Source organism: Equus caballus, chromosome 14 (assembly GCF_041296265.1).
Source record: "Equus caballus isolate H_3958 breed thoroughbred chromosome 14, TB-T2T, whole genome shotgun sequence".
NCBI classification, from domain to species: domain Eukaryota; kingdom Metazoa; phylum Chordata; class Mammalia; order Perissodactyla; family Equidae; genus Equus; species Equus caballus.
In genome coordinates, this window is record NC_091697.1 from 109,010,452 (window position 1) to 109,032,022 (window position 21,571).

Consider the following 21,571-nt stretch of genomic DNA (forward strand, 5'->3'; position numbering starts at 1 on the left):
CCCCCGAGAACCTGGGAAGGGGGCTGGCGGACTGCACACATGTTCCTGGTCGGGGCGCCAAAGAGCAGCAATGTTTAATGGGGTCCATGGGACTTTGGGTATGCGTTCCTTTGAAACTTAATACATCTGCAAGCATGTAAGCACAGTTCTCCTTTTTTTGATTCATTCTTGTCTTATTTTTCTATTTTCTTTTCTATTTCTTTTCTGTCATACTTTTTAGTTTTCATATTTTTTCCTTTTTCTTAATTTTCTCTTTTCTTTTTCAACTTTCTTTTATTTTTTCGTTACATTATTAATCTTTTCTCTTTTATTATTTTTCTTTTCTTCCTATCTTTCCTTGACTTCCTTTTTCCATTTTTTGATTCTTTTTTATTTTTTAATTTTCTTTCTAATTTTTTGTTTTTCTCTTTTCTTTGTTGATTTCTCTTTTTTTCTTTTTCCATTCTTCCATTGAGGTGAAATTCACATAACATGAAATTAACCGTTTTAGAGTGCTAATTCAGTGGTATTCTGCACATTCACAGTCCTTGCAACCACTACCACTATCGTTTCCAAAATATTTTTATCACCCTCAACTAAAACCCCAAACCACCAGGCCAACACACCCTGTTCTCGCCCTCTCCCCATGGCTGATGCCACCAATCTGTGGTCTGTGTCTCTAGAGTCGCCTCTTGGACACTTCACACACGTGGAACCTACAGGACGGGGCCCCAAGTCTGCCTGCCACCCTCTCCTCCCTCGGCCCTTTTAGGGGGCCTCTCCCCACCCCGTGTAAAGGCTGCACCTCACGAGTTGGGTGGACGTCTCTCGTAGCCCTCGACGCCCGGAGAAAGGCCCTGGGCCACACAGGAGCTCATGCCCAGCGAGGGCCACTCAGCGATGTGGCCGCTGTGGACCTGGAGGACGGTCACTCTGCAGGTGTGGAGCCCTCGCCTCCTCGTGGCGGCTCTCCCATTGGGGTCAGCGGCTCCCCGAGGAGGAATGGGGGCAACACCAGCCCCCGTGTGAGCTCTGACTTTGGGGGGACACAGACCTTCAGCGCCTGGCATTCTGCCAAATAGAAGAAGACACCCCACCTCCAAGAAAGTCAAGCAGCCCTTCTTCTTTCCCACCAAACCCTTCTGGAGAATTCCAGACTTGAGTCAACAGAAGGAAGAAGAGGCAGGAACACGGTCCAGCCCAGCATCTTCCTCAGGTGGGTGTTCTGAGCCATCTGAGTCTGACTCCCAGCGAGGACAGACTGCCACAGCTGAGGGGATGGGGAAGGGGCTGGCCTGAAATCCGCCCAGGGGTCTCTGGGGGTGAAATGCCAGATTTTGGTCAAGTTAAACCTGGTCATGAGAAACTTTCCCGAAGGAGGCGGGCCCACCTTGGCAAGGATGGAGGTCTTGGGTAACGGAGCAACTTTATCTGAAGGCCCAGCCTCTGCCCTTGGCCCGGGTCTGAGCCCTCGAGATGTGAGTCTCCTCCTCAGGCTCCTGACACCACCCCGACGCCATCCGCCACCGGCCGCCCCACTCGCTCTCCGTCTCCCCCCTTATCTCCTGCTGCCAGGGTCGTGCTCCTCGCCCTCAGGAGTTCAGTTCTGGTGACCACACCCCTCAGGGAGCCCTCAGGTTTGGGGTGTTTTGTGTGGCAGCTCCCAAAGAGGCACAGTTGGTTATTTTGGCAGAAAAGTCCTAGGAGGATCCTCCAGAGATCGGGGACTCAGCTGCGTGGGCTGTTTCTAGGCTCCCCTCACACCACCTGCAGACGGCCAGCTTCACTAATTCGATGGCCCACCGGGAGCTGGCAGAGAACTAAACTGCTCCTCACCACCACCAGGATTCCCAGGAAGCCTGTGGCTGGACTCGGGCTGGGTGAGGACTTGCTGCTTGGGGCCCTCGTGTCCATCTCTGCTTCTTCCACGTTCCTCCCATCCTTGAGGGCCAGGGCACCTCAGGCTTTTCTGGGGCCTCATCCACATCTCTGCTTTCTCCTCTCTGTTCCCATCCTCAAGGGCAGGGTACCTTGGGCTTTCCTGGGGCTTCACCTACATCTCTCCTTTCTCCGCTTTCTTCCCATCATTGAGTTCCAGGGAGACCCCGGGTGGAGCAGTCAGGCCAGCACACCTGTTTGGAATCTGACTCTCTAAACCGAGTTCACAATAAGGACTAAAGTATGGGGTGTGTTGGCCTCAAGCTCTTGCTGCCATGGAACGCAGGGTTCTGTGTCCCCTCTCCAACTGCAGAAGTCCTCTTGAGGACAACAGGAAAAGAGGAGGCTTTAAGGGGCTCTGTGGACATGATTTTGACCTTGGATTTACATTTTCTTCTCCAGACTGCTTGTGATTCATGACAGATCGTGGCTAGAGATTGGAAAATAATCTTAACTGAGCAGGTGAGGAAGTGAAGCTCCTCACAGTAGAGGGGTCTCCGTGGAACTCTGTGGATGGATGCTGATAAAAGACACCTTACCAATAAGCAGGTGGACACAGGACTGGCTGAGTTGTGGTCTCTCTGTCTGGGATTCATAACTTGTGAGGGATGGGGAGGGGCTGAGATTGTTAAAAATGACCTTTCTCTTCGAAGATCCTTTTTACTTCACTCCCATTAGCCTCCTGGCAGTGCAGTGGCTCCCCCCAAGACAGAGACAGAGAGACAGAGAAAGAAAGAAACAGAGAGACAGAGATCCAGAGAGAGGAACAGAGACATGGATAGAGAGAGACATACAGAGAGACAGAGATTGAAATAGCAAGAGAGACAGAGACAGTGAGAGAAATTAATGCAGTCCCCACCTTGTCTCTGGCATCCAGGCTCTCTCTGTCCCCAGGAGGCATGGCCAAGACCCATGGACAAGATGCCTTTCGGCCCATTGGCTCCGTTCCCCTCCTCCTCCTGCAGCTGCTGTCTGGCGCCATCCCTGGAAACGGTAGGAGAGCTTCCCTCCCCGTGCTAGGAGGATGCCCCAGTGTAGGGAGGGGAAGGCCAGAGGGGAGCCAGGCCGACACCTTCCCGGGTCAACTCAGGACCCAAGGACCCCAGCCCAGGGGACCATAGCCGTGGGTGGGAGAGGCTGGTCTCCTGGCCCCTGGTCTAACCAGTCCTTTCGGATCTGCCTGTAGGACAGAAAGCCGATTTCGAGGTCTATGGGCCCAGTGAGCCTGTTCTGGCCAAGGTGGGGGAGGACGCAGACCTGCCATGCTATCTGTCCCCCGAGATCAGCGCCGAGGACATGGAGATGCGGTGGTACAGGGACCAGCCCTCCCCCGCCGTGCACGTGCACTGGAAAGGGAAGGACGTGCCTGAAGAGCAGATGGCACTGTATCAGGGAAGGACCACCTTCCTGAAGGATGGTGTGGCCCAGGGCCAGGCCTCGGTGAGGATACACAACGTCACCACTTTCGATAACGGGATGTTCCACTGCCAGTTCAATGACAGCACCATGACTGCAGAGGCCACGCTCTGGCTGACGGTGGCAGGTGAGGGCCGGCCAGTGAGTCCCTGGTCTCCCCGGGAGCTTCTCCCTGAAGTTTCGTCCCAGCTCCAGGTCGTGGCCCATGTTCCTAAGCCTGAGCACTCCCATGACAGGTGCTCCTGGCATCCCGTGTTCCAGGCGCTGTCACAGCCAGGTCTTCCCAGAAAATGTGTCTCTGAACACGCGGCTCTGTTTTCTAACTTCCTTCTCTTCTCTGCCCCCTGGAGAAAAGGGGGAGGGAGGGAGGAAGAAGAGACAGAGACAGAGAGACAGTCAGAGTGAGAGACAGAGACAGACAGTCAGCAACAGAGAAAGACAGAGACAGAATAAGAGACAGAGACAAACAGAGCAACAGAGAGAGACAGGCAGACAGACAGAGACGCAGAGACAGAAAGATAGACAGACAGTGAGAGGGAAAGTAACACAGGGAGAGAGAGTCTGAGACAGAGAGAGAGAGACAGAGACAAAGAGAGAGATAGAGACAAAGTCAGAGGCAGAGAGACAGAAAGAAGAGTCTGAAGATGGAGATGTCTCCTCGGTGATCCAGAAATTGTGTTTGAAGTCAACAAACCTCTGCTGAATTCCTGCATTTACTAATTTTGTGATACAGGCGAGGTACTTAATCTTTCCAAGTCTTTTCTGATTGGTTCTGCTTTTGTTTTCTTTCTGGGAGTAAGTGTAACATATTTGGCATGTAAATATGACACAAGGGAGATAGTTTGTAAAAATTCCCTAATGACCTATTGGAAATTCTCAGGATTTTAATTTTTCTGATGGAAGCAGTTATGACTGCAGAGGTTGGGGCATCTCTTCCCGCAGGGCTGGGCTCTGAGCCCAGAATCCAAGTGCAAGTTGACCAGGATGGAGTTGTCCAGGCGGAGTGCACCTCGGCAGGCTGGTACCCAGAGCCCCAGGTGGAGTGGAGAGACTTCCAGGGACAGACCCTTCATTCTGAGACCAACATCTCGGTCTCGCCGACGACTGGCCTCTGGGCTGTGGCCTCCAGCCTGACCGTCCCCAACAAGGCTGTGGGCGGCCTGGCCTGCTCCGTCTCTAGCCCCCCCTTTCCAGAGAAGAAGGTGTCCAGGCACCACCTGTCTGGTGAGTGTTCAGTTCTGACCTCAAAAGCTCTGAGCACGGGCGCTCGTGTCCCCGGATGCCAGGACATTAGGAGGGAATCCCAAGGTTTGTAGCAAGAGTGGACGAGGAGGCAGGGCCCTGTACACAGCCTGCCCGGGGGTCAGGGGAGATGTACAGCTTCAGGTGCTGATTACTGAGGTGGAGCAGAGCTGGGGTGCAGAGGGAGCCCCCAGCACAGCTGTCTCTTCCAGGGGAAACAGAAACCTTGGCTCCACATACACATTTTTAAAAGTTTTTTTAATAGGCATTACTTTTTGGAGCAGTTTCAGGTGCACAGCATAACTGGGGAAAGGAGCAGAGATTTCTCACGTTCACACAGCCGCCCCCTTAATCCACATCCCCACCAGAGAGGTACATTTGTTACAGTTGATGAACCGACGTGGACACATCATCATCCCGAGTCCGTGGTGCGCATCAGGGGTCACGCTGGGTATGGTGCCTTCTGTGGGTTTGAACAAATGCACAGTGACCTGGATCCACCATCACAGTATCAGACAGAGTGGTTTCACTGTCCGGAAAGTCCTCTGTGCGCCACCATTCATCCCTCGCTCTCCCAGCCCCTGAGACCACTGGAAGGGTATTGCACGGTCTCCCTGGTTTGCTGTTCCCAGAGCGCCACATGCTTGGAATCGTGCAGTGTGGAGCCATTGCAGACGGGCCTCTTTCACGGAGTCCTGTGCACTTCAGCTTCCTCCATGTCTTTTCATGGGCTCACAGCTCATTTCTGTACAGCGCTGAAGAATCTTCCATTGTCGGGCTGCAGCACAGTTCACTCACTTATCCATTCGTCCCCCGAAAGACCCCTTGGTGGCTTCTGAAGGACCCCTCCATGGCTTCGATGCCCAACTTTGTATAAAATTTTCATTTCTAAATGATTTCAAACTTACAGAAAATTTGCAGGACTAATACACAGAGTCCTGTGCAGACTTTACCCAGATTCACCCAACAGTTAACGTCCTGCCCTTTGTTTGACCATCTCTCTCCACTCGTCTACTGTCTCTCTCCTGTGCATCCACCTACATCCGTCTGTACAAACAGAACACACACGGTTTTCTGAACCATTTCAGAGCGGTTTGTAAGCATCGTACCCCCGACCCGTGAACCCTGCAGCGTTTCCACCCTGAGAACACTGAAGCTCTCTCACTGTCTTCTTCACCCCTGGAATCCCTGCAGATCCCACCTCCAGATGGTTCCGGTCCACAGCCTGGAAAATAGCTCTGCCTCTGATTCTTGTGGCAGCAGTTCTCGGAGTGGCCACAATCATCTCCCTGTTGTGGAAGCCTCAAAGGGGTAAGAACAGGAAACTGCTGGAAGAAGAGGGAGCTCGCGCGCAGAGGAGTGGGACCTGCCATTGTCTGGTGGGCAGGGACCCCAACAGCACAGGCCTGCCCCTCCAGACCATGGGTGCTCACGCTAAGCCCTGGACTGACTTTCACCTGTGTGCCCCAAACTCAGTAGGAAGGGAGCGCCCTGTGCAGGCCCAGCCCATGGGTGGCCCAGTCCCCACAGCCCCAGGGAAGCCCCCTCTCTCCGAGAGGCCCGGTGATTCCTCCCCAGGAGGTTTCACGAAGGCTGGCAGCACTCCCTCTGGGAATAGACAAGGCTGGGCCTGGTCCTGAAAGGCTGGGCAGTGGTGACACGAGGCAGCGAGCCGGGCACGTGAGCCTCTGTTGTTGCCGTCGTCAGGACCGTCAGCCTCACTGACCGTCTCCCTCCCCACTGGTCCAGCCCTGCCTCCTGTGCCATTTCAGGAGCTGGGGACTTGCCCCCTGAGGTCAGGCCCAGTTGGAGGAGCAGAGCAGACTGTCCCTTGGCTGGTGTTAGAGCCTCATTATGGCTTTAAGGTGGAGAGGAAGCCTCAGGCCAGGGGGCTGGGCCCACAAACTGCCCTCCCCGGGGACAAATGCCCCACTATTGTTTCCCTGAGCACTAAAGGAGGTGCATTTGTTCTTGTTTTACAAGAGACCAGGGGACGAGCTCGGTGAGTCCTGTTCTGACGTAGCTTCCCAGAACAGGAGCTTTGGCCCCACTTTATACGCTGAGGCCCTCGGTTTCCCATCCTTCTGTTTCAGGGCGGGCTGGAGAGAGGTCGGCCTCCTCGGTGGTGAGGGCCATGCTGGAGGGTTGGGGGGTCTCTGCCCCCAGCACACCCCCAAGTCCCGCTCCCTAAAGGCAAAGGCAGCCAGAAGTGCAGCCCCAATTCCAGAGAGCACGGGTGAAAGGGTGGGAGGCCTGTCCTAGGGACCACACAATCAGAGCTGGTCTCGGGGAAACAGGAAAGGGCAGGAGGGGCCTCCTTCAGTGACATACGTGTCTCGGCTTCTCTCCCTCACACACTGGCTTCTGATGGAGATAGTGTGGGAAGGTCAGAGCTACTCAAGAGGATGGTGAGGGCGGGACGATGAAGGGCCCCAGGGGGCAAGTCCAGACCCTTTCTGGCTTCAGTCTGCATTCCGATGCTCATTCCCATGTGTGTGTGCTCATGAGTGTGCATAAGCGTGTGCATTTTGCATGTGCATCCATGTGCGCATGTACGTGTGTGCATGTCTAAGTGCATGTGTCCATAAGCATAAGTATGTGGACACGTGTGAGTGTGCATGTGTGTGGTCATCTGTGTGCATGTCCATGTGTTCTAGTCCAGGGTGCAGAAATGCTGAGTTACATGCTGGTGAGAGGCAGCTCCATCCTTGTGAATGTCTGGTCTCAGTGGCCCCAAGACACCTTACCTCCTTCTGTTTTGTTTCCTGAGGCCCTGGGAGAGCCTCTGGCAGTGGATCCTGCCTGTGGGAGCTGCCAGGATGGTCAGCTTTTCTGAGAAAGGGCACTGGGGGCACACTGTTACCCTGGAGAGTGGAGAAACCAGTGACTTTGGGCCCCTGGACACCATCTCATAGGCGGGAGGGATAGGGTGCAAGGGGCAGAATCTGTGGCTGGAGCTCCCAGGACCTGGAGAGGAGAAACTGGCAGGGCACGAGACGGGGCAAGTGAGAGGACTAAGGGAAGCCGGGGAGCTGGTCCAAACATGGCCACCTGCTGCAGGACCAAGGAGGAGACAGAGAGAACTCATGCGTTCATCCCTTCATTCATTCATCACAAACAGTGAGCGATGGCTTAGTGGGCGAGCAACCAGGTATTTATTAGGGAGTGAAATGGCTTCCTCCCATCCTCATGGGGCATCGAATCTATGTGGGGAGGCACGCCATAAACCAATGAAAAATTTTAGCTGAGACTGGAATAGGTCAGGGTGAATATTACAGGAATGATTGGGTGCAATAATGAAGTTGGCCACATGGCATCACCAGGTCCTGCTGGGGCCTCAATTTAACCGTAAACCTAAAATTATTCTTTAACAAATTCTTTTAAGAAAGGAATAAGAATTAAAAACAAGTAAGGGAAAGACCCAGGACAAAGAAGAGAGAGCCAAGCTCTAGTCTTGGAGAACCTCACTGTCTGGAGGTCTGTCCGAGCAGGATGGCTCCTGATGAAGGAGTCAGGACACGTGGACAGAGCTGGGGAGGGACCAGGAGATGCCTCACCCTGACATCAGAGACAGTGTGTTCACGGGTGGCTGATGGTGTCCATGCAGCTGAGCAGTGGAGTGAGAGGAGCACAGAAAATGACCCGGAAAAACCACCACTGGGGTGATGAGTGAGGTTCCCCCTGCGGAGAGCTCTGTGTAGAAAATTCCAAAATTACTGATGTTAGGCTGGGCTGAAAACTGGAGAGTGGGAATCAGCTGGAGTGTGGCTGGCTTGGTTTTAGCTGAAGGAAAAGGCAGTAAACATGTTTGTTCCCTGAAAGGAATGATGCAGTGTGAGGAGAGACCACGCTGCAGGGATGAGGAAGGAGCGAAGACGACGTCTCTGCAGGGAGGGCAGCCTGCGGCTGTGGGAGGGATGGGCGCAGGTCCCAGCTGTCGGGAGACGAACAGGAGAGGGCGGAACAGGAGTCCAGCGCGGGATCGCACAGGCTCTGATCTTGGAGCCTCAGAGGCTCCTCTAGCTTTTGGGTTTCCTGAGGGACGTACTTGAGAATGCTCACTAGAGAAGGATTATAAGGGTTCATAAGCACAGAATCTGCGCCAGCAAGAAGAGAAGGGGAATGAAGAGGGTGGGGGGAGGACGCAGGAGGACTGGTGAGAGGAAGTCAGGTCCTCCTGGATGTCGGGGTTGTCCAAGATGCCGATGGGAATACAAAATGGCGCAACCACTTTGGGGAACGGGGTGGCAGCTGATGAGAAGGCAGAACGTTCAGTTACCCCGTGACCCCTGCGACTGAATTCCTGCCGGAGACCCCGGAGGAATGAAAGTGTGTCCCCAGAAAGACCAGGACAAGGATGTCCTTAGCAGCCATTCAGATTTGCTAAAACTGACAACAATCCTGTTGTCCATCCAGTGTTGTGTGTGGGATCAACAATAGAGTGCCATGTAGCAATTTGAAAAAGAACAGACTGACCAGGAAAGGGCGTGATTGGTGATTGGAGCAGCTGGCCAGATCTGAATACGGTCTGGAGGCTGTGATGTAGTTATTGACAGTGTGTGTCAATGCTGATTTTCTGGTTTTCATCCTTTCACTGTCATTATGCAGGATGGTGTCATAAGCATATTCTTATGCCATTTTGCTTCTTTTTGTGAGTCTATTTTTTAATGTGAATAATTTTTTTAAAGGATGAGAGGATGTGGAAGAGAAGGAAACAGGAGTCTGAGTTTGACTGTAATGGAGATGCCACGTGGGTGCCTCCATCCTCAGGCTCAGACTCTACAGGAAGGGCTGGGTGGGCAGAGCAGGGAGAATTCAGGAAGATGGAGTGAGAATTTTTGGGGAAACAAAGAAACAGTCTTTGGTAGAAGGTGAGAGGGTGCAGGGTGCCACTCCAGGAAGGAGGTGAAGGGACATTTGGGGGAACGTGGAGGTTTTCACAGTAGGAGAGTGTGGTCCTCTCCAGTGCAGGAAATGTGAGTGTCTGGGACATCCAGGGGGAGACTCAAGCATGTGGGGCTTTAGGTCAATGAGGGCGGGCACTGGCTCTGGTCCTGGGGCCCTGAACCTTCCCCTGGTTGGAAAGGCAGCTTCCAGAAGAGAGGAGCCCCAGCCTGGCCCCAAACACCCTCCCTGCCTCTCATTAGGGAGCCCAGTGTAGATGGACCCTCCACCCAGGTCACAGGCTGGGGGCCTGAGAGCTCCCAGAGGGACACCGGGCAGGGAGCACAGGCAGGAGCAAAGTAGGCTGCTGTGGAAGATGTTGGTCTCAGCTTTCAGGGCTATGAGATCCCTCTCAGGTTTTCCAGACGGGACTCCCCAGTGGTTGACACCCCAGCTGTCCTACAGCACCTGCATCAGTGCCCCTGTGGTACCATCTCATGTCCTCCCTCCAGCTCTGCCTCTCTCTGTCTCTCCCTTGCTCTGTCTCCTTTTCTCTTCTCTCTGTTTCTGTGTCTCTCTGTCTCTCTCACACACATGCACAGGGAACCAGAACCCTGGGCAATGAGCAGAGCTCACATTGCCCTGGCCATGTCTCCTATTCTCCCGGGCAATGGCCCTTGGATCCACCTGGAGTCACCTCACCTGCTCTGGGGCGGGCTTTGTGCATGGGGTCCTGGGCAGAAAATAGGGAAACACAGGGATTCGCAGGGCTGCTGTGCCTCCACCTCCCCAGAGACGTGAGGGAGAGGCCCTGGGGTTCCTCTGTGCAAGAGTGTGGGTCAGGGGCCAGAACTCCCAAAGCTGACCCTCTTCTCTTCCCACAGTCAGCCCATCCCTCGACCCTGACACTGCAAGCTCCAAACTCTTGCTGTTTGATGATAGGAAGAGTGTGATGCGACTGCCCTTCGACTTGGAGCTGCCTGATGACCCCAGCAGATTCGATCTGGACCCCTGCGTGCTGGGCCGGGAGCGGTTCTCCTCTGGGCGGCATTACTGGGAGGTCGAGGTGGGGCGCAGGGAGGCCTGGGTCCTTGGAGTGTGTGTGGAGAGCTTAAATCGGAAGGGAAGGGTCGCCAAGGCACCCCAGCATGGGGTCTGGGCCGTGGAACTGTCCAAGAAGGAGTACTGGGCCCTCACCTACCCGAGGGTTCGCCTCCAGCTTCCACAGCCCCTGCACCGGGTGGGCATTCTCCTGGACTGTGACGCTGGCAGGGTCTCCTTCTACAGCGTGGATGACAGATGCCTCATCTGCACATTCTCTGGACTTTCTCGCTCAGTCCCTCTGCGGCCGTTCTTCTGCCTGTGGACACACGACTCCAGCCCCCTGACGATCTGCTGAGGACATTGGCCCTTGAGGCCTCAGACCCTCCCCAGGGTCAGGGACAAGAGAGGGACAGGAACCTTCCTCCAACAGCACCCATGTCCTCTCCAGCCCAGCCCAGCCCAGATCTTTGGGAGATGCATCCAATCTCCTATATCCCAGCGGGGCCCCTCACAAGGGTGCAACTTTGTGAATTATCCTATTTTACCTTTATTTTCTGTAAAATGATGACAATACATTATAGGCTGAATTGTGTCCCGCCCACCAATTCATATGTTGGAGCTCAAACCCCAGGACCTCAGAAAGGGAGTGTATGTGGAGACAGGGCATTTAAGGAGGTGATGGGGGTAAAATGAGGTCACTGGGGGGCGGCCCTGATCCTACACGACTGGTGTCCTTATAAGAAGAGGAGAGGAGGACACGGACACACACAGAGGGATGACCATGTGAGGACATGAAGAAGACAGCCATCTCCACACCCAGGAGAGGCCTCAGGAGGGAGCAGCCCTGCCCTCACCTGGGCCTCTGACTTCCAGCCTCCAGACTGGGAGACAATGAACACTGTGGATTGAGCCCTAGTCTGTGATTTTTCTTACGCAGCCCAAGCTGACTGAGCCTCCATGTTATTATACACCACTGGGTGACTCTGGGAAACGTGCTTGGGGCATTTGTAAAACATTGACCCCAGAGCCAGGCACGTGCTAGTAGCTCAATAAAACCCAGCCTTCCACCTCCTCCCCTCCTCTTCCTCATCCCCCCTCCCCCTCCAACACCTCCTCCCCCTCCATCTCCTCACAACCCCCAGATGTCTGGTCGACCTTGGGTCCCTCTCTCTCCCTCCCTCACCCTGGAGGGTTGGCCCAGGGCCAGGTGGAGGCCAAGCCACAGACTCCAGACCTCCCAGGCTGCCCTTGGTGTCGGTCAGGGTCCAGGTGGGTGGAGACCACAGGGGCAGTGTGACAGGGAGAACAGACTAGACCTTAAGTGCCGGGAATGCAACAGCTCAGAGGACAAGGAGGGAACTCTGAGGGATGGCAGCCTCGTGCTGTCAGAGCCACTTCCACCCTGTGTCTGGGGGCAGAGGGAAGCTGGGAGGAGCCCAGGAGCTGGGATGTTGCTCAGAGGCCCAGTGTGGCTGGTTCCTCGGGTGCTGGGAGAACGCAAATGGGGGTCTGGGGCTGGGAGCCTGGTGGCCCTGAGAGGGACAGGATGAGGACTGTCCCATCCTACGTGCTCCCCCTTGCTTCCCGTTGCCAGACCTAATGGGGAGCAGCCGATGTGAACTTTGTTGGGTCGGGGCCCCTACCCCACAGCAGAGCACAGGGGGCCTGTGGTGGTGCCTGGGGCTGCCCCAACAGAGCACCAGCACTGGGGGCTTAAGACCCAGGACCTGTTCTCTCACAGTTCTGGAGACCAGATGCCCACAATCAAAGGGTCGGCGGTGTTGGTCCTTCTGGAAGCCTGAGGGAGAGTCTGCTGTACACCTCTCCCAGCTCCTGGTGCTCCGGGCACTCCTGGGCTTGTGGCCGCATCACCCCAGTCTCTGCCTCCATTGTCACACGACCGTCTCCTGAGTCTCTGGGTCTCATACGTCTGTCTCTTTTCTGTGATCAGGACACCTGCCATTGGATTCAGGGCCCGTCCTCCTCCAGGGTCGTCTCGCCTCCAGACCCTTACCTGAACTGCAGCTGCCAAGACCCCATTTCCAAAGAAGGGCCCATCACAGGTAGCGGGGGTGAGGACTTGGACTCATCTTTTTGGGGTCTCGTTCAGCCCGCCGCAGGGGGTGTGGAGTTGAGATAGAAGGGCTTGACGGAGGAACATGGGAAACGAGGACCCCAGGAATCTACGACTGCTTCACAGAGTCCAGTTCCTCACACGAAGCCGGGATGAAGGTTATAATAGCGTCCCAGCACCTAGGGTTCCAGGAGTTCGGAGCTGGGAGCACCACGGTGGTCAGTGGATGGAGTGGCCAGGAAAGCAGTGGAAAGGCCTCTTCTTTGTTAATTACGGTCACATTGACCTGTAATAAGACCTGCCAGGTTTCACAGCACAGTTGGAGGAACTCTGGAGATTGTGTACAATGGGGTAACCACACCTCCACCAGGAGAGGGACAGCCTCCACGCCGGCCTCCCCGAGTCTGTTCCATTTGGTCCCTCCTCCCCACCCCGCCCAGGCGCGCTCTGCAGTGTTTCCTGTTCTAGAACGTCAAATACATGGAATCACACGCACGTGCTCTTTGCTGGTGAGTTCCACTGGACATTACACTGACATCATAAGCATCGCTCGTCCCCTCATCGCTGACGGGTCTTCGACGCCCACCTCCTCTGCTCCCCGGCTCGGATTCGGGTCGTTTCCAGCTGCTGGCTATTCCGAGTGAGGCCCACGAACGCTCGCGCACGGTGCTCGTGCAGACGTGTGCGTTCCTTCCTCCTGGATAAACCCCTAGGAGCGAGGGGCACGTTATTCTGAAGCCCCTGAGGAACTGCCACCGGGTCCCCAGAGTGGCCGCACCACGTTGCGTTCGCGCCAGCGGGTTGGAGGGTTCCAGGTGCTCCGCACCCTCGCCCGCAGGGGTGATGCCGCGGCCGCAGCATCTTCCTCCACTTTCGCGGTTGCAGCGCGTGTGCGGGCGCTGCGCGTGCTGTGGTTCGTATCCCTCGGCTGACGGGGACGGGCATCCTTCCGTCGGCTCGCGGCGTCCTCTCTCTCCTCCCGCGACTGCCGGCTCCAATCCTTTGCCCATTTCTTCTATGGGGCTGTTGTCTTATATGGAATTGCAGGGGTTCCTCGTGCGCTCAGGGCCGTTCCGTATTTACGCTTGTGAGCCCTCTGTTGAATCGATGTGGCTTCACTTCTGCTTTTCTTTTTAATTTCAGCTTTATTGAGGAGTATTTTACAAATATAATCGTGAGCTCTTTAGCGTGCACACTATGGTATTCTGCCCCATGTGTGCATAGTGGTTCCTATTCTTAACTACATATTGACAAGGGCATGATCCATTTTTTTCATTTTTTCCTTTATGATCTGTGGTTTTGGTGTCGTTAAAAATCCTATATTGGATTTATTAGCCATATGTTTTCTTTTAATTTTTAAAATAACTTTAAATTTAAAAGTAAATAAGTTAAGCAGATATATTTTTACCTGTTTCCTTTGGCTTGCTATTTTTGACATTCTTTAGTGTTCTGGAAGTTTGTGTGTGAATAGTCATTCTCTACTCACTTTTTTTTTTTTTTTTTGCTTTTTTGCTTAATGGCTAATATATTAATAATGTGAATTTACTATAAAAAATAATGTGAATTTACTAAACAGTCATTTAAAAAATACCCAATAATCAATTTTGTCCTAAATACTCAGTACTCAAATTGACGTAAATACTCAATAAATAGACTATTTGCACAAGTATAAAAATTAAAACTTTTCAATCTTACAAACTATGTTTTCTGAACTTTAAACACTGGTTATATACTTAATCAAAAATTTATAAAAATCTAATTAAAATTATGCATAATACATCCTAAGATCTAAATTTTTCAAAGCCCTGACAAGCCATCTAAATACCGCCAATACATCAGACAGTGGTTGAAAACTGATCAGAATCTTCACACAAATAATGATCAAACTATTGATCCCTGGCTTAATTGTTTCCTATTATTTTTTGCTTCCCACTTGTGTTTTTTTCATTCGTTATCCAACTTGGATTGCCTTCCTTAGTCTTCCTAGATTTTTCTATTTTGTCTTCTTGGGGTTTCAATAACCCACTAGACCCAGAGGAGGCTTCTGGCTGTGCTGTCCCCACTAGGTGACCTGGCGAGACCATGGGGACCGGCTGCCTATTGTATTAGCTCAGCCTGTGAGTGTGTAAGTGTGTGAAGACAGGGCACAAGCATGTGTGTGAGTGTGTGCAGGTCTCTGAAGGTAAATGAGTGACTGTGTGAGGACGCACCTGATGTAGAAGGGAACAGAGCACTTGTGTCCCAGACCCCGGCTGTCCGGCTGCCTGCACTGTCCCCAAGTGAGCAGTGCCACCACAGGGGTCCCACCCCGCATCACCACCCAGATGCTCAAGTCCCTCCTGGTCTGTGCAGACAGAGCTGTAAGTTACTGGGCACTTAGGAAAGATTAATAAACGCAGGAAAGTCAGCCACGGACGAGCACATCACGCAGACCCAGGGAGGGCGCTGTTCGCATCTGCAGGTGGAGTTCAGGCTTCTTGTTTCTGCAGGAAAATGGGACTGTGTCCAGTGCTGCGTGTGATCCTGAAATCCTCTTAGGAACGTGGAATAAACCACACCTCCTGTTGTGGAACGCCCTGAGCAATTTTCTCATGTGCAATCCCCTGTATGAGTGGCTGGACTCTGTTTAAAGAGCACCTCGGGAGGCCAGCCCCGTGGCTGAGTGGTTAATGGTCCATGCACTTTGCTTCGGTGGCCTCGGATTCGTAGGTGTGGACCTACACACTGCTTATCAAGTCACGCTGTGGAGGCATCCCATGTGGAAAGTGGAGGAAGATTGGCACAGATGTTAACTCAGAGCTAATCTTGCTCAAGCAAAAAAAAGGAGGAAGGTTGGCAATGGATGTTAGCTCAAGGTGAATCTTCCTCACAAAAGAAAAAAAAGCAGCACCTTGGCATTTCCGTTGTGTCCAATTTTTGCTGCTGTGAACACTGCTATGATAAGCAGCCAAGTCACTACATTTTTGCACAGCTCCAGAGTATCTTCCTTGGTATAAATTCTCTGATGTAGATTTTCTGGAAAAGCAGTTGCATATTTTTTCTTTCAGTTTTATTGCGGTATGATTGACCTACATCACTGTATAAGTTTAAGGTTTACAGAGTGATGATCTGATTTACAAATATTGTGAAATGATTATCACAATAAATTTAGTTAACATCCATCACCTCATATAGATACAAAAAAAAGGAAAAAAATTCTCCTTGTGGTGAGAACTCAGGATCTGCTCTCTTGACGACCTTCCTCTATGACACACAGCAGCGTGAGCTACAGTCACCACGCTGTGCATCACATCCCGGGACTTATTACCTGATAACTGGAAGTTGGTGCCTTTGAGCACCTGCCTCCAATTCCCCTCCCCCCCTCCCCTTCCCTGGTAATCACAAGTCTGATCTCTTTTTCTAGGAGTTTGGTGGGGGTTTTTTTAGATTCCACATATAAATGAGATCGTATTTGTCTTTCTCTGTTTGACTTATCTCGTTTAGCATGTTGCCCTCAAGGTCCGTCTATGTAGCTGCAAATGGTAGGATTTCCTCGTTTTTTATGACTGGATAACATTCCATTGCATATACATATATACCATGTCTTCTTTATCCATTAATTCATCAAAGGACACTCAGGTTGTTTCCATGTCTGGCTATTGTGAATAACGCTGGGATGAACTTGGGGTGCATATATCTTTTTGAATTAGTAGTTTTGTTTTCTTCTGATATACACCCAGAAATGGAATTGCTGGATCATACAGTAGTTCTATTTTTAACTTTTTGAGGAGCCTGCATACTGTTTTCCATAGTGGCTGTAACAATTTACATTCCCACCAACAGTGTACATGGGCTCCCTTTTCTCCACATCCTGGCCAGCACATGTTACCTCTTGTCTCTTTAATAGTAGCCATTCTGACAGGTGTGAGGTGATATCTCATTGTGGTTCTGATTTGCATTTCCCTGATGATTACTGATGTTGATATCTTTTGATGTCTCTGTTGGCCATTGGTGTGTCGTCTTCGGGAAAATGTCTAGTCAGATCCTCTGCCCATTTTTTAATTGGTTATTAGTTTTTTGCTATTGAGTTATTATTCAGCCTTTAAAAAAGAAGGCAATCTTGACATTTGCAACAACATGGAAGGACCTTGAGGACATTATGCTAAGTGAAAAAAGTGAGACACATAAGGACAAATATGCATGACTCCGCTTGTGTGAGGCATCGAAAATAGTCAAACATGTAGAAGTAGATAGTAGAATGGTGGTTACCGGGGGATGGGGGAGGGGGAAAGGAGAGTTGCTGTCTAGTGGGTATAAAGTCTCAGTTATTCAAGATGAGTAAGTTCCAGCGATCTGTTGTCAAACACAGTGCCCAAGGTTAATAATACAACTTATATAGCTAACTGCGCACTTAAAAATCTGTTAAGAGGGTAGATCTCATGTTGTGTTGTTACCACCATTAAAAAACAACACAACAAAGGTGTACAGAGTTCTTTGACCTCCCCGCCTTTCAAGGACACTGGGCCTGGGCCCTACATGAAGGAATGTGTCTGGGCTTGGGGCCAAAGATGACCACTTCGGCCCTGACTCTAAGGCGCAAGTTACAAAGAATATGTCCTGCGTCATGTTCCTTGTCTGGGCTGGCCACCCCGACGGGCACCTGACTGGACTTTAGAAACATCCCGTCCATGGGAACAAGAAGAAATAACTCAAAGTATCCAAATGGCTGAAACCCTGAGTCAGAACCTGGAGAAACCTTAGGATAAAAGGGATAACAGCATAGAACAATTGGAAGTCTCACTGAGGAAAGGACACTTTGCCTCAGACCCAGACAATCGGCACTCCCACCCGCCATACAAACTATTGGGACTTCCCCGGCTGATTGTGGTGTGGAGGTTGTAAGTACCAATTTGTCGTTCCCATTTATCCTCCCTCCTCGTTCTGTTTCCCTTTATCAATAAACTTTGATTCCTTAACCAACCAAGTAGCCTTGGCGGTACCTGTCATTCCTTGCCCTTTGTGGCTGCGGACAACAAAAGGGACCCAAGGAAACTTCTGGAGGTAATGGATATTACATTGGTCTGTTACCTTGATTGTGGTGGTGGCTTCATGGGCGTGTGCATATGTCCAAACTCACCAAATCATTTAATTAATTATGTACAGTTTTTTGTGTAACAATCATACCTCAGTAAAGCTGGAAAAAAACAAAAACAAAATGTATTTGACTACAAGGTTTTTTCTTTGTGTGATGCCTAATAAACACCTCCTGAGCCTGGTTTTCCAGAATCTTCTAGTGGGAGACACAGCCTGGGCCAGTAAAGAGGCCTTTTAACTTCTTGAACAGGGACATGAAGGACTGTGGTTGAAGAACACAGGGTGAGCCACTAGAGACTGCTGCCGTCAGCCAGGAACAGAGCCAGATCTGGGGTGACGTTGACAACAGAAAAGGGAAGGAAGGATGAGGACGTCCGTTTGGGGCATTTTGATTCTGATGGCCAAGAAAACAGGCTGTTTTCTGCCAGTCAACTGCCTTACTAACTGTGTGATGTTGGACAAGTCACATACCTCTCTGAGCCTTAGCAGCTTCTTCAGGAAAAAAGGAGAAGAAATTAGAAATTACTCATTGGGCACTTGTGAAGATCAAATGAGACAATCTGAGTAAAACCATGTATGAATCATAGTAAGAATTCAGTTGATACAGTTGTCATGATTTTGTCATTGTTGTGATCACCCACGTGGAGACATCCCTCATTATTGAATGTCAACTGTTGGATCTCCAACTCAGGGAAGGTGTGAGTTAGAATTTTGCAGATCTAAGGATGTGCCTTCTCTGTGCCTGTGCCCTGTGTGCCCATCCATGACCAGCAGGCGGTGGGGGTGGGGGGGGGGGTCCTCCTCATTCCTCCGTATTCCAACATGGCTGCCTCCCCATGAAATGTCCTCCTCGTCCTGCTCCTGTGTGGAAACTTTGCTTATTCTTTTATTAACTTGCATGTTCTTCTAAGCAACTTCATTCCATCCATGTTTTCTTTGTTCAGTCACCTCTTCATCACCTAATGTATTTTTACCTTGGGAGTGTACAGTAGCACCCCCCTGCCACCACCAGCCCAACATGCCTCAAATCAATTGCACTTTTTTTTTGTTTGTTTGTTTTCTTTTGTTTTGAGGAAGATTAGCCCTGAGCTAACTGCTGCCAATCCTCCTCTTTTTTTATGTTGAGGAAGACTGGCCCTGAGCTAACATCTGTGTCCATCTTCCTCTACTTTTATATGTGGGACACCTACCACAGCATGGCTTGCCAAGCGATGCCATGTCCCCACGCGGGATCCAAACTGGCAAACCCCAGGTTGCCAAAGCAGAACCTACACACTTAACCACTGCACCACCGGGCTGACCCCAATCGCACATTTTATATCTGCTGTTTTGGGTCATTACTGTGAACTCAGTCACTCAAGCTAAAAAGCCAGGAGTCTTTCTTGCCTCCTTTCTCTCTCTCATACATTCACCACATCAAATAAATGACCAACCCCACTCGTTTTATCTCCAAAGCACATGGGTATATATAAATATTAAATGCACCATTTATAAATCACTATAGACACATGTGTAAACATAATGCTTAAATATACAAACTGTATATTCAAACCTCCTTCCGTGTCACTACCCCAGTTCAAGTCCCATCTTTTCTCAAGTGAATTTCTAAAATAGTCTCCTTGCTCATCTCTCTGTCTCCAACTGTATACCCCTCAAATCCCCCTTCCACAGAGTCTAAAACCCAAATCTGAGCCATCACTTTCTCATTTGACACTGTTGAACGGCATGTCCTGCTGACCACGAAGGTGTTAAAGTCCCTGGATGTGGCCCTGAGACCCTTCCTGGCAGCTCTGGGCGCATCTCCTGCCACCTTCTCCTTCACAGTTCACTGCACGAGTTATTAATTCCACGCATCTGTGAACTTGGAGGAGAAAAAAGTAAACTTTTCATTTTCACTAACCTGTAATAAAAATTTAGCATTTCTTTGGTGATGATGTAAGTGACACTCCACAGTAAGATTTGCAGCCCCTGTGATCTTGTCATCCGTGGAAACCACAGACACTTTCATATGTGATTTAAAATACGGTTCTTGCAGATCTCTACAAACAACCTTTGCACACGTCCCTCCTGCAGATCGCAGTGATGATCAGGCCTGCGATACACTGCTCAGGACTGCAGTCTCTCTGTCTACGGGCCACACACACAACCTCGCAGGCCAGCCACGGCAGAGCTGTGCCCGGAGATTCGAAGTTGCCTGCCCTCATCGGGAGGGCAGGTCTGTGCTTCCTGATCCTCCCTGTCTGCAAAGCTCTCCCTCCTTTATTTAGAAAGGAAGTTTTGTGGATACTTGGAAACACCTCCAAACTCTGAAAAGTTATTTCTGTCTTGGTTGCATCAGCATTGTGCCATGAACCTGTGGACTTTCCTTTATCACATGGTATTGATGATGTTGATGGAATCAAAGGAAAACTCCTCTATCTCCAGATGGAATTCTTACTGCTACTGGAGTTCAACATTTGTAACCTTCAAACCAAGACATGAAAATGATGGCTATCCAACACGGCACCTAAAACAATATCTTCTAATGATCACTACGTCAACCTGACCTTCCCATCAGGAGAGCCTTCGGGCTGGGACCACCTGTTCTTTCTCCTTCGTCTTTGCATGTCTATTGTTGTTTTGAATCTCTAGAGTCAGGGATGGGCCAGCGTGAGTTGACTTTTTTGAGGAGAGCAGCTTTAGTCAGGCTCCTCTGAGCTCTGTTCTCAATGAGACCTCATCCTTGGCCAGCCCAATCAATTTTTAGCAAGAATTCAGTTAAGCCAGTTTACCAAAAATCCCCCCACCCCTGATCCCTAGCCAAGGTCCTGAGGGTAATTTTCCATCATCTCCCTCATTCTGCCTGCCTGTGGGCTGTAAACCCTCACTCGTATTCAGAATTGTGTTCTCTCTCTGCCCTATTGCAATAGTCTTGAATAAAGTCTTTGTCTGTTTAACTTGCCTGTGAGCTTTCTCTTTTACAGTTTTACCACGCATCTGGAGTTCTCTTTTGGGTCCCTGTCTGGGGCATAAACATCCCAATAAGTCGTGATTTTTCTTTGCCAGTGCATGCATGATTCCTGATGCTAGATGCATTTTCAAAGTTAAAGTTGATACATCGTCTCATATTTAACTGACACTGGTTAGGACTGTCACTCTTGCTTTTGACCCTAAAGAGGAGAGCTAACCCAGATGGTGCGGCTGGGAGGAAGGTGGACTAACAGTGAGATTGGGACTGGGATACAGAGCCCGCTGCGAGTCCTCACGTCCTCGGGCCTTCACCCCAGTGCAAACCAGGAGCAGTGCTTGAAGCCAGGCTGCTGGGGGCTGCCTACGAGCCGCGTGCTTTGAGATCAATCTTTAACGTCTTGTGTGGCTTCCACGTCTGTAAAAGGGTCTATATTCAACATGGTATGTTCTGTAGGGCTGTTGAGAGGGTGAAACGAGCTCCTATGAGTGACGAGGTTGAAATAGCACCGGACACTTAGAATTGACAACTTGGTGGAACAAATGAGTATCTGGATCCTAAAACTTGGAACAAGGGAAACTTTTCTAATGTGTAGAATTACAAATTACCACCTGACAATGGGAGGGCTGACCTGTGAGGAGGTGAGCCTCTGCCCAGGGAGCATTCTGCCAGGATTTCTTGCCCACTTCTCCAGAAGGCAGCAGGACTCCCTGCATCGGAGAGTGGCCAGATGGGGTGATCTCAGACGGTTCTCACCCCATGAAGGCTGAAGGTAAGCTTGGGCAGAAGGAATTTCTTGACGACCCAGGTGACTTCCATGTGGCCTGTGGCCCCACCTGGCTGCACTCTTAGCCTAGTCAGTTCTCTAGGACCTGACAGAGGCAAGGTCCTCCGGCTTGGGGATGTCTTAGTCAGCTTGGGTGGTCATAAGAAAATACCACAGACTGGGCTGCTTAAACACAGAAATTTATTTC

The 21,571-nt window shown here is 51.0% G+C and overlaps 1 protein-coding gene across 3 annotated transcripts; it reads left to right on the forward strand.

The window, feature by feature from the left end:
• The first annotated feature begins 1,594 nt into the window (after positions 1-1,594).
• On the forward strand, positions 1,595-11,095 carry LOC100061639 (butyrophilin-like protein 10). 3 transcript variants are annotated; one of them, XM_023618270.2, is made up of 7 exons: positions 1,595-1,859; positions 2,320-2,379; positions 2,795-2,910; positions 3,104-3,460; positions 4,276-4,557; positions 5,770-5,886; positions 10,344-11,095. In XM_023618270.2, exons 3-7 carry the CDS (start codon positions 2,817-2,819, stop codon positions 10,856-10,858), a joined length of 1,365 nt encoding a protein of 454 aa, XP_023474038.2. In that variant the 5' UTR covers positions 1,595-1,859; positions 2,320-2,379; positions 2,795-2,816; the 3' UTR covers positions 10,859-11,095. The 3 variants fall into 3 exon arrangements, with proteins under 3 accessions (XP_023474038.2, XP_023474040.2, XP_070089661.1); XM_070233560.1 differs by having other exon boundaries at positions 1,719-1,859; positions 2,812-2,910; XM_023618272.2 differs by lacking the exon at positions 2,320-2,379 and having other exon boundaries at positions 1,605-1,859.
• Positions 11,096-21,571: the final 10,476 nt, after the last annotated feature.